Here is a 13,016-nt window from a genome sequence, read left to right as displayed (position 1 = left end):
ATAGATCTAGAGGTTCTGAAACAGGTTAGATATAAGTCATATACTGTAAGTCTCTTTCAGTCAAATTCAGGTTTTCAAATCTTGTGTAATTCTTACCCCCCCAATGTTCTTTCTCAGGCAATGTGGGTACAACGCCTTATTGCAGTGGCCATGGCAACTTCAGCAATGATATCTGTGGTTGTATTTGTGATCCTGGCTGGAAGGGACACAACTGCTCCGAGTCTGAGTGTCCCGATGAATGCTCTGACCAGGGCCGCTGTGTGGACGGAAAGTGCCAGTGTTTCGAGGGCTACGCTGGACACAACTGCAGCCTGGAGGTCTGCCTTGTGGACTGTGGCAAGTACGGTGAGTGCGTCCGCGGCGCCTGCGTCTGTGTCGACGGTTACTTCGGCAAGGACTGTTCCGAGTCGGACTGCCTGAACAACTGCCTCGGCCGCGGTAAGTGCGTGGACGGCGACTGCGTCTGCGAGGAGCCGTGGACGGGCTTCGACTGCTCGGAGCTCATCTGCCCCAACGATTGCTACGACCGTGGCCGCTGCAACAATGGCACGTGCGAGTGTGACGAGGGCTACACGGGCGAGGACTGCGGCCAGCGCACCTGCCCCAACGACTGCATGGGCCGCGGCTTCTGCGTGGACGGTCAGTGCGTGTGCAGCGCCGGCTACACGGGCGAGGACTGCTCGTCGCTCACCTGCCTGAATGACTGCAATGGGCGAGGCCAGTGCTTCAACGGCGTGTGTATCTGCGAGACGGGCTACCAGGGCGAGGACTGCAGCCAACTGGCCTGCCTCAACAACTGCAACAGCCGTGGTCAGTGCATCAACGGACGGTGCCAGTGCGACGCCGGCTTCCAGGGTGAGGACTGCTCCGAGCTGTCCTGCCCCAACGACTGCCGCAACCGGGGCCGCTGCGTCAACGGGCAGTGTGTGTGTGACGAGGGCTTCGCCGGAGAGGACTGCAACGTCAAGACGTGTCCATCCGACTGCTACGGACGCGGGGACTGCGTGGACGGCAAGTGCGTGTGCCACGCCGGCTTCACCGGCGAGGACTGCAGCGAGCTCAGCTGCCCCAACGACTGCCAGAACCGTGGCCGCTGCGTCTCCGGCCAGTGCGTCTGCGACGAGGGCTTCACCGGCGAGGACTGCAGCCTGAAAGCCTGCCCCAATGACTGCCTGGGCCGCGGCTACTGTGACGACGGGCGCTGCGTCTGCCAGGAGGGCTTCGCTGGCGACGACTGCTCTGAGCTCACATGCCCTGCCAACTGCAACGACAGGGGGCGCTGTGTCAATGGCGCGTGCCAGTGCGAGATTGGCTTCGAGGGTGACGACTGTGGCCAGCGGAGCTGCCTGAACAACTGCCACGGGCTTGGCCGCTGCATCGATGGACAGTGTGTCTGCGACGAGGGCTACATTGGAGAGGATTGCTCAGTGGGTGAGTTCTGTGTTGTCTCGTGGGAATGTGGAGAAGGATAGCGTGGGTGACTGACCTCCTCTGAACCCTCCTTTATAACCTCTCACCAGTTCCTTTTTCACATTTTGTTTCATTTGGCCTTATTTTCTCAAACTGTGGAAAATGCATGCAATATGCAGAAAACCAAAGACCAATTCAAAGCGTTTGTGTGTATATAAATTACCCAGACTCCTCGGGGCTGATCAATACCATATGTGTGTCTGGTAGAGTCGTTCCCTCTGCCTTATAGTTCATTAGTGGCTCAGGGGAAAGGAAACCCGCTAAAACAATAAAAGACTCGACAAAATGTTAAATTTAAGGACCCAGAAACCATTGAAGTGCCTAAAGCATTTTGATCCTCAATAAGAGGTTGACTAATTAGAACCAAATCTGTTTCATCCATTCAGCGTTAATCTCTTGCAGCTTTGTCCGGCAGTTCTTCGGATGGGTCATAAAGAAGCTGTTTTATCACAGACAAATTGGATTATTTTGAAAATAATATCTGATGTCGCATAATGTAATCTATTTGAGATCATTTTGTAAAGTTTCCTCAGATAAAACCTGTCTCACCTTTAAGCTATGCCACTGGGTCATCAGCAAATTGCCTTGGAGACTTTGGTGGCATGTTGCCATAGCAACGCCGCCTTTGATTTCACATATTCTAGTGGCTGGTGGGGGAAAAGGACTTGATGGCTAGTGAAGTGTCCCTTTGATCCGGACACAGACTTTAATGTAGCACTTGCTCTTCTTTTTACTCGCAGTGTCACCTCCGAAGGACCTGACAGTGATTGACGTGAACACCGAGTCGGTCAACCTCACCTGGTTCAACGAGATGCTGGTGACTGAGTACCTGGTCACCTACGTCCCCACGGCACCCGGCGGTCTGCAGCTGGAGCGCACAGTGCCGGGCGACCGCACCGCAGCCACCATCGATGACCTCGAGCCTGGCATTGAGTACATGATTAAAGTCTACGCCGTCCTAAGCAACCAGAAGAGCGTGCCAGTCAGCGCTCGCGTAGCTACCCGTAGGTCCTCATTTCAACACCACTTAACACAGAGGCGCATGTTTGTTGTTGTCATTGTTATTGCGTGGTTTGAGACCTATAAGGCATGCCAGCAGGCTTTGATCAGTGCCAGCTATATTGTTATTGTTTTTAAGGTTTCTGCAGTCCTTAATTTTTTTTGGTGTTTTACATTTACTACTACATTATACTGCTGCTTTAAGCCATTCTGTGAAATAGCCATTGTCAGTGCATAAGTGATGTCTCCACTGACACCTGTCAGAGGGCTTAGTCACTCTCTCACAGTTGGAGACCATAGGATGGCAGGAGGGGAATTCATATTCAGGAAGTATGACTAATCTGAAACACACTGACGACTGTCCAGACCAGTGAAGCATGTGCTGTGAAAGGTTCACACGTCAGGAAAATCTTTCCTCGGCAGAATCAGCTGCTTGGTGTCTCGCCCCCTTTATTAATCATCTATTATCTGTCACTCAAGGAGGAAAGGAGAGAAAAATGGACACATTTTCATTATGTCTCAATCTGTTTGTTGGCATAAAGCATAAACATTTCCGGAACACTCCTGTCTGTGCAGATCTGCCGCAGCCAGATGGCCTCAAATTTAAGTCCATCAGAGACACATCCGTGGAGGTGTTGTGGGACCAGCTGGACATTCCGCATGACGGCTGGGAGCTCTCCTTTAGGAACACTGTGAGTTATGTCAGCCCGAGGTTTCGTCCCAACTATGGTAGATGCATTCTGTTTGTTTTTAACAACTCTGGACTGTCCAAACTTTATAGACCTCAATTTAAAGTGACTGCACACACACACACACACACACACACACACACACACACACACACACAGACCTGGTTGTTTGTTGAATAAATCTAGATAAACAGGCATGTACGGTATCTTTTAACAAATCTATTGACAAGTTGAGAGTAATACTGAGGAGAGTAATAGCAGTCCGGAGAATAATATTAGCATTTCTGCAAGGCCATCACATATTATATCTTGCCATGCTATTTTCTCTGACATCTAGAGTATTCTGTGTAATTGTTACCTTGTCACAAGACAGATGATTCCAATATCTGTCCTAATTGTATTCCATAAACCACTACCATCTTACTCTCTCTTTCTCTCAGCTCTTGATACAGAATATTGGTGGATGGCTGTACGTTTATTGCCATGGGGCTTTAGTGGGAATGTGATTTGTGATGCCAAATGCAGGGAAAACAGTCCAGTAGTGACTTAGCAGCCTGTCTTAGGTCACTGAGGTTTATTATGGGAGGCTGCTGGTTCTCCTCAGGGGTTCAAGCCACATATATCTCCCTTGCTTCCTCTAAGTGCTCTGTAAAAACCTCATAGCGGCCTAACACCTGCGTCCCTCTGTGGTCACAGGGCACCCAAGATTGTGTATGTTGGACGGTTCCCCCCACGCACGCTCCAGCACATTTGGAGCAAGCACAAAAAAGCCCAAACAAACCGTTATTATGTTTTATTACAATGTAATAAACCTTAATGCCCTCCCCCATTAATGGAAACCATTGTCAGCCACTAATTTCATGAGGCAGTTTCGAGAATAATTTAGTTTAAACGCATTGTGTGGAAGGAATGCTGATTTTAAACAGTGTGAAATCCCTAAGTAGCAGCTGTTGTGAGGGTGCCATGGAATTCCATTCACTGTTGACTCTAAAGGATTGTAGCGAGATTATTTCACACTTAATTCACATCTTTAAACAAAGCGGGTTGTTAAATTGAGACTACAAACCCCTGTGACATGTAAATAGCAAAGGGGGTTTTTGCGTTGTGTTTTAATATTGATTCATATAAAAGCAATTAGCTTGGGGCCCTGTGTGTGAATTATGCATGCTCTTTCCTAATCTTTCTCTCTCTCTGCGACTTCAGAAAGAGGAGAATGGGAAAATCTTGAATGCGCTGAACCGGGGGCAGACCAGCTTCGAGCAGATTGGACTCGGACCTGGTCAGGAGTACGAGGTGTCGCTCGGGGTCGTCAAAAACAACTCCAGAGGACCTCAGACGACCCAGACTCTTGTGACAAGTAAGTCGCATTTAAAGAGAAAATACGCTTTTTCTTGCTTTTTTGCCCCTGAGACTCTATAAAATGATTCAGTCAAAACACTCATTGTGAAGCAGTGATCCAAACGCTTTGAATTCAACTCCTCCGACTGGCCTTAATGAGAAAATGTGCATTATTCTACTATTAATCCTCTCAAATGACTACGCTTTTGTGAGGCATATTTATCACAATACAGTATAATGAGTCCATATAAAAGTCTGCCTGTGGTCTGCGGACATCCATTTCTCAATGGCAAAACTACCCAGTTATGTAAGGTGTTATCAGAATTTTTAGCATAAAGCTTATACACCAAGTGATTTGTTATTGGACGGATCGCAGAGCCTGTGGGTAGGAAAGGGAGGCCTGCCTTGGCCAAATAAAATGTCACTCAGAGAGGATTTTTCAATGGAAAAAGCAGGGACTCTCCTCCGTGCTCGATTCCCAAATTTATAGCCGTGGAGCGGAGGGACGCAAAAGTGGAGTATTTAGGAAGTCTTTTCTAGGGAAGCTCTGTGGGCCATAACTAGTGTTTTATTTGATCAAGTGTGACAACCAGGGGGTTTTCTGACACGGTTTGCCTTCAGTTTTATGGCCTCTCCATCATCCCACTTGTCAAATAGCTTGACATCGTTTATTTATAGAGAGTGACTTACCTGCCAATGTAAACAGCAGTGCGTACGTGTGTGTGTGTGTGTGTGTGTGTGTGTGTGTGTGTGTGTGTGTGTGTGAGGGTATGTGTGGGTGAGTTTGGGTGCACACATTGCAGAGAATCCATTCTCTTTCCATTTCTGTGCTGAAAGCATTACTTAACTGCTTAACTTCTTGGTCTGCTCCTGGAAATGAGTCTACAGAGAGAGAGAGAGAGAGAGAGAGCTGTTGTCTGCCACATCGAAAAAGAGAGGTGGACTTTGGTTATGTTGAGTGATGCTGTGCATGGTTTCTGAATGCCCCCTTTGTGAAAACCAATGGTTGCTGCACAGAGAAGCATTCTAGCATTGATAACCTGTTGAAATAGAATACAAGTAGTGAACTCATTCGCTAACATTCACATGCACCAGAATTAGGTCAAGAGTCAAGACAATTGCCATGCCATATTGTTGTCTTTTTTGCTGTCTCACTTATGACTTCTATTTTGTCCGGTATTTCATAAAACAAGAACTTGACACACCACGCCAGCTGGAGGTCCGTGATGTGGCAGACAACAGCGCTGTCATCTCCTGGTCTTTGCCAGTGGCCCAAATCGACACCATCACCCTGTCCTTCGGCCCCTCCTCCAACCCCTCAGACAGGAAGTCCGTGGACCTGGCCCCCACAGAGACACAGCACACGGCCGAAGGGCTGGGTCCAGACACGGAGTACGAGGTGACCTTGGTGTCCAAGCGAGGCGACATGAGCAGCGTCCCTGCCTCTGAAACCTTCACCACAGGTAGGGGATGATATTTACTAATGTAAGTGGTGCATATTTGTTGTGTTGTTTTTGTGTGTTATAAGCAGTCAGGACTACTCTTGCATTACAGTCATTTCCTGTGTATTAACCACATTGTGTATAAGCAACAGGACAGTGTTTTATACAAGTTAAAAAAAGTAAACCATATTAATACCATATTAACTGCCCCCGTGTATTAACCTCATCGCTGAAGAAATGTAGCAAAATCAATGTATAAACTGCGCCTATTAGTTGGGAAATTACAGTACTCCTTCCAGGGCTCTCCTAGAAAGAAATGGATGAGTCATGTCCAAACACTGTGTGCTGAATGTAGTCTTATCTTATCTTTAATCATCCTATTTTATGTACGTTGCCTTCTTCTCATTATATTTCTATCTTTTCTTTGTTTTTATTATCTGTTCTTTTTGCTTGCGTTAATGTAAAGCGGATTGAATTGGCTCTGTGTATGAAATGTGCTATACAAATAAACTTGCTGTGCCTTGTCTGTTGCTGTACTGTAGACCTAGATGCCCCCATAGATCTGCAGGTTGTGGGTCAGACCGACAGCACTGTGACCTTGGAGTGGACAAACAGCCAGGCTGATGTGAACAACTACCGGGTCAAATACAGCCCTGTGTCTGGAACAGCTCATGGAGAGGACCTTTTCCCTGAAGGGTCAGGAGATAAGACGGTGGTCACTATCACAGGTAAGGGATGACGGACAGGATAATTATGGTCTGTTGGGGTTTCTCTTTAAAAAGTCATATTCAAAATGAAGAGACCAATGCAAATTTGAATATGTCTGTAGGTTAACCGTAGGATGACATCAGAAAAAATGTGTGATGTGCAATTTTTTCCAGAGCTGAATATACAGTATATATTGTGCAAATATGTATGCATACATGGATACAGGTATTCATATGTGTTAAAATAATTCATATTTTTGAGGCAAAATGTAAATTTACTTCAAATCTAAGTGAAAGAAGATGTGATTAATGTCTAGACTATTAGATTAAATACTGTTAAGTGTTTCACAAGAAAGCACTTCCTTTCTTCTGCCATGCACCAGGCCTGAAGCCAGGGACTGAGTATGGCATCGGCGTCAATGCTGTGAAGAATGAGAGGGAGAGCCTGCCAGCGACAGTCACCGCCATGACCGGTAGGAGCTCCCCGCCTTTAGCATGCAGCGCAGCGCAGCACAACGCAGCACAACGCAGCGCAGCGCAGCACAACGCAGCACAGCGCAGGGGCCTGTCCCCAGGTGCTGGCCTTCAGTGTTGGGGCAAAGGAGGCCCCACGCAGCCCTATTTGGTGTCCTGACAGCCTGACACATAGTGCCGGCGCGGAGGTGTTGGAACAGAGCGAGTGCAACACGGCTATGAATGTTAACACCAGTGCTGCTCTTCAAACCCCGTACCTGTCATCCACAAATAACCTCAAACCCAACTGTCTGTGACAACTTGTCGCCCGCAATTTCTCACCGCTAATGTACTTAGTCCTGCCATATGGTGTCTTGTGTGTTTTTTTTCCTCCTTTCGGTCTTTCTCAATTCCACCTCCCACACAGACCTGGACCCACCGAGGGACCTGGAGGTGACAGAGGCCACCGAGACGACCATGACTGTGGCGTGGAAGAGGCCGAGGGCCAAGATCGGCAATTACAGGCTGGCTGTGGAGTCTGCGGACGGCAGACGAGGTGAGGTGGAGGTGCCGGGTGATGCCACCACCCACACCCTCACCGGTCTCACCCCAGGCATGCGGTACACCATCACCCTGGTGGCGGAGCGTGGGCGCAAGAGGAGCGAGACTGTCAGTACATCTGCTTCCACAGGTGAGCCTATTTGTTCATACACCTTTAGACATTCCTGTGATACAAGGCCAACTGTATGTATTCGTTGTATAACTATGTTACCTATATCTGTGGACATGTTCCTTTAAAATGATATTTTGACTCTACAGGGTTAACATCAATGGATTGGGAAACATTTCATTGAAAAATGTCCATTCAGTTCACTATCAGTTGCTACCAGTCATTTGGATTTAACATATGGAATGCTACACTGATTAATTTTTTTTTGTAAACAAACATGGACACACATACATACACACTTGCACACACATCTTATAATGGCCTGGTTTAGAGCAAGTATTCACTAAGTCTTCCCTCCCTCGTGTTCATGTGTATCTCTCTGTCTCTCTCCTGTAGCGTCGTTCACTTTCTATCTAGCCGAATCAGTTCCCGAGCTCTCAGCTCCGACAAGCGCCGACGACAATATCATTAGTTTTCTGCCAATAGACACTCCTGAACTGACCCAGGTCTCTGGGCAGGGGCCCGAGGATGAGACAGGCACCTTGACAGTCTCGGACGTCACGTCTGACGGATTCGATCTGTCTTGGGAATCGAAGGCAGACATTCTGTACGATAGCTACACAGTAGAGCTGGCAGATGTATCTGGATTGTGGGACAGCCGGGAGATCTATCTCGCAGGAGATGCAGCAGGCACTAGAATCCGTGGTCTAAACTTCTCCACGGAATATCAAGTAAGGCTTTATGGAGTAATCAATAGCCAAAGGTCCTCGCCGTTTGAAGCTGTTGCAGTAACAGGTATAAAATTCCGTTTTAAGCCCGCATGCCAGACAAGCACGACTTTTTACTTACTGGAAAGCGTTCCGAGAAATACTGTGACGTGTGTGGAGCTATGAAATTACAAAAGTGAGAGCAAGCCTTCCAACCACTACAGACAGTGCATGCATACGTATGACCTTGCTCCCATACTGATTATGGTCGAGCGGTTAGCATGACTGAATCATCCGACAGTCCTAATCACTAAACACGCCTCATTTGAAAATTGTTGTTTTTCAAAAACATCACTCCCCTTCTCCATCGCATGCTTTCATCTCTATCTGCACAACAGAGAGTATTACTTTCTGTGAAAAAGAGAGGAAAGGAAAAAGAAATGCAGTTAAACAATGGTTTATCCTTTTAATAACTATTAATGAGTAGGTATGCCTTTTCTGTTGTTGTACTGGCCATCCACACATATCCTGTTGCAGTCAACTCTTGGTATATCTAGTTTGAAGGCAATCAAGACTTACTTGTTTAAACCAAGAGCTGCCGACAAACAAAAAGGATTTGCTCAGAAGAAGCATTATTGCTTTCTACTGAGACTGAACTTTGACATTCAGCAGAATAAGATAACATTGTGAGCTTGGATTTCCTCCCTTGCTAAGCTGTCAGAAGCAAAGCAGTTACTCTCTGCCGAATCGTGCCAACAAAGCCATTTAGCTCACCTCACTGTTCCATGTCGACACCATTTTTGGGTAACACTTAACACCTTCAGGAGCCAATTCTGTAATTCTATCGTAAACATGGCATGCTACTAATCATAAGCTCTTTTGTCTGTTTATCGTGAGTGACGGGTTGCGTTCACCAGACCAGGCTCACCAGACATGCATAAATAAAATATGCAATGGCAGAAGAAATGTAAACTCCATTTCCCATGACAGATGTACTGCTGTTTAAAGTATTTCGCTGGTTTTGGTGCCATGCCACGATTACATTAAAATGACAGAGGTTCCACAAGGTGTTACTGTTCCAGTGTTAATGTTGTCCCTACTGTGTGCCATACCTGCACAGAGGAACAACCTCAGATTGCATGTTGGATTTTGGAACCCCACGACCCCTTGCATGTTAGTCCCATGAGAAGGAAGTGTGCTTGGCAGTGAATGGCTTCCCCATCCAGGTTGAAGTGTGCTGTGTACTTCTGCCCTGGCGGACTACGCAAACCCTTCAATAATTAATGGCTTTGCATGTAGCCATTAATGCCTTGGCAGCTGAGTGTGAATAATACCCCTGCATGTGTCAAGGCTACAGGAGTTCCCTGAAGTGACGAGTTCATATACAGTATCACGAGTCAGATATCAGTTTCCGTTCAACTGGCCTAAATGTCTGGAATGTAACAGTAGCATGATAAAAATATCATGCTATTAAAAACAGCATGATAGCATGAAAATATCATGCTATTAAATCATGATATGGTTGAATTCCTAAGACAGTGAGAGGGTACAATTCTATAATTATCAGTCGCTATAATAGTCAGGGCTATCATAGACTCATACGCAACTGTTCGTAAGGATTTGAACCATGTTTCTAAGATTTTTCAGACATTTTTGAAGGCTAGAACAATGTTGCATGTGACCATCATGAAAGAAAGAGCCCTGCATGTTCCTTCATGAGCCATGTGCTCCAGACAGAACCCTTTTTTCTTGTGCTGTAAACTGCATTAGACTGAAGCTTGTTGAAATCAAATAACAAGTACCTACACCTATGACAGTAACGCACCTATGAGGATGTCACAGTATTTCTTCAGACACACATATTGGTCTAGCAGGCCTGTAGTGTTGTGTCTGGCCATGTGAGTCGATCAATAACACTCCTAACCAAGTCCTCTCTCCACAGGTTTATCTTCCCCTTCACATCTTATCTCTTTGTAGTTGTTGCTTTTAACAGTCTTCTGCTCTTAAACCTCTGAATGTACTTTTGTTTAGCACCCAAGTCTACCTCTCCAGATGTTGTTGCTTTGAGATTAAAAAGTGCTCCCACAAGCCAGTTGCCTCCAGAAACAGAAGTCACACCTACAGCTATTAGCGTGACCCCTGCTAGAACAGAGGCACCAATGACAGGCGCTGTGCCAACTGCAGGGGTCATGCCAACTGCAGGGGTCATGCCAACTGCAGGGGTTATGCCAACTGAGTGGGCAGTGCCAACTGAGGGGGCCTCGGGTGCTGGGCCAGAGGGTTCTGGTCTAGCCCTCCCAGGTGACCTCAGTGTCACGAACATGACACAGACCAGCCTGGCACTCACGTGGTCAGCCCCAGAGGCTGCGTTTGATAGCTTCCGAGTCGAGCTGGCTCCCTCGACACCGACGGCACTAAAACAGGTTACAGTGTTGCCCGGCAGTACCAGGAGTGCCCACATTGATGGTTTACTCCCTGGGATACAATATGAGGTTTCTGTGTATGGGATGGTGGAGGGAGAACAAACACAACCAGTCTCTGTTCTTGCTAACACAACAAAAGGTACATGGACATCAGATTCATACCTCTAAAACACAAGCTAGTTGTCATCTGCCATCTTCCTTTACTTGGCCCTAATGCTACTGCTTTGTCTATCTGCTTTTCTCCTTTCCTATAACGAATTAAATCTACCATGTTGAAATGGGGACAAAGTTCCCTTGCAGGTTTTTAGGGCTCCTGATCAGCTTCACTTTGTGGAAAAACAACAATTTCCTCGACTAGAGACAGGCACCATGTGGCCCCTCTTCCTTAACATGTTCTTTCAGCTGTTCAGTTTTGTTTGAAGTTCTGAAGTTTTTTTTTTTTGCACAGTCAAAAAATGATGTGTGTATCCCCTTTGCAGAATAACAACTAACGTTGTCCGAGGAGAATTTCCCTTTTTCTTGAACTTCAAAGAACACTTATGTGTTATGTGTTCAAACATTTAGCACCCACCCCCTATGAGTATCATAAATATGAATGCTCTTTCTTCGATATTCCAACATCAAAATATTATTCCCAGCACTTTCATTTTTCATACTAAGCTTTCACTGACTCCTTCACTGACTATTTCTGTAATGGTGCAATATCAAAAGTCAACATAGTTTTTTCTGACTCCTGACTGACACAGACTGGTCTTTTTCTCCTGCCTTCCTTATCTCCATGATTATCACCATTGCCATCAAAACCACCATCATGTGCATGTCTGTGTGTAAAACCGTGTGTGTGTGTGTGTGTGTGTGTGTGTGTGTGTGTGTGTGTGTGTATACTTCAGTGGATGTTAATTTGTATATGTGTGTGTGTGTGTGTTTTGAGTCTGCCTAACCATCATAAACCTTCATCCTCTCTCCCAACACTGTGACTGACCCCGGCTGTGATGTGTTTGTCATTCAGAGGAGCGGAAGCCGCAGGTGGGCAACCTGACGGTGTCCGATGTGTCCTGGGACAGCTTTAACGTGTCCTGGACCGTCGAGGCGGGCGAGTTTGAGGGCTTTGTCATAGAGGTGGCCAACCTGGAGGGCGGCCCCCAGCGGCAGAACCTCACGCTGTCCGGCGACGCCCTCAGTCTGTTCATGTCCGGCCTGAGCCCCAGCTCCACCTATATGATCGCTCTCTATGGCCTTCACAAGGGCTACCTCCTGGGGCCTGTCTATACTGTCGCCACCACAGGTATCGACCGCAGCAGAGGAGTGCGGCAGTCTCCTTTATTCATCATACTCTCTCTTCTCTTCTCTTTCCTCCTCTCTTTCACTCTCTCTCTGACCCTTCATCTGTTCTTTTCCAGTTTTGGGGGAATCTGTGGTGTCAAGCGGGGAGCCCGTCTCTCCTCACTTCCTCTTTCACTTCTATCCCCCCCCCCCCCCTCCACTAAAGCATCCACAGTCAATGCACGGAGCAAGCCAGTAACCTGCGTGAACCGAAACACGGCCATTGTTATTGTATGGAAATGCTGGCAGTGACTGATAACCAACCATTTTCTAACCCAGCACACCTCATCTCACCCATACCCTCCAGCCACTGTGTCAGTTGGGCCTTTACAAGAGTGGGTTGTGTGTGGGGGGGCCTCAGCTCTCCACACTGCTGAATTCAGTCATCCCACCCTCTCCATCATCCGTCCCCACTCCATCCCATTACCCACGTGCATGGCCTCCATCTTCCTTATCACCTGCATTGTGGTGAGTTTGTGTATGATGTGCTGCAGTGATTGCAAAAAATTCATCAATACTCCATACAAATCCTCTGTCCACCCTGCGTTCGCGATCATTACTATCACCTACCTCCATCTCTCATGCTTATACATCATCATGTGTCATGGCATTTGTCCATTAACAGTCTGACCACATGCCTGTCGAGGTCGTGCCTCTGCTGCGTGTTGAAATTTATGACTTAATCAAAGGGTTTGTCATCACCTTGGCATTCAAGGCAAAACCAACTGAATATAGAGCATAAATTAACACCTTAGTCATGTGATGGTCATACAATTTCTACTGGAAATACCTGGT

General features: G+C 46.9%; 1 protein-coding gene across 1 annotated transcript in view; it reads left to right on the top strand.

The window, feature by feature from the left end:
• The window catches only part of tnca (tenascin Ca), a 62,963-nt gene that overhangs the window by 35,851 nt on the left and 14,096 nt on the right, over positions 1 to 13,016 (top strand). The window contains exons 6-16 of the mRNA XM_048258146.1: positions 118 to 1,431; positions 2,211 to 2,474; positions 3,046 to 3,161; positions 4,362 to 4,515; positions 5,690 to 5,959; positions 6,481 to 6,666; positions 7,029 to 7,118; positions 7,526 to 7,789; positions 8,165 to 8,563; positions 10,507 to 11,037; positions 11,908 to 12,183. Of these exons, the coding sequence (XP_048114103.1) occupies positions 118 to 1,431; positions 2,211 to 2,474; positions 3,046 to 3,161; positions 4,362 to 4,515; positions 5,690 to 5,959; positions 6,481 to 6,666; positions 7,029 to 7,118; positions 7,526 to 7,789; positions 8,165 to 8,563; positions 10,507 to 11,037; positions 11,908 to 12,183 (3,864 nt within the window). The remainder of the gene's footprint in view (positions 1 to 117; positions 1,432 to 2,210; positions 2,475 to 3,045; positions 3,162 to 4,361; positions 4,516 to 5,689; positions 5,960 to 6,480; positions 6,667 to 7,028; positions 7,119 to 7,525; positions 7,790 to 8,164; positions 8,564 to 10,506; positions 11,038 to 11,907; positions 12,184 to 13,016) is intronic.

The sequence above is a fragment of the Alosa alosa genome, chromosome 12, assembly GCF_017589495.1.
Source record: "Alosa alosa isolate M-15738 ecotype Scorff River chromosome 12, AALO_Geno_1.1, whole genome shotgun sequence".
NCBI lineage: Eukaryota > Metazoa > Chordata > Actinopteri > Clupeiformes > Clupeidae > Alosa > Alosa alosa.
Note: the sequence above shows the minus strand (reverse complement) of the source record. Positions and strands in the feature narration are given on the sequence as shown.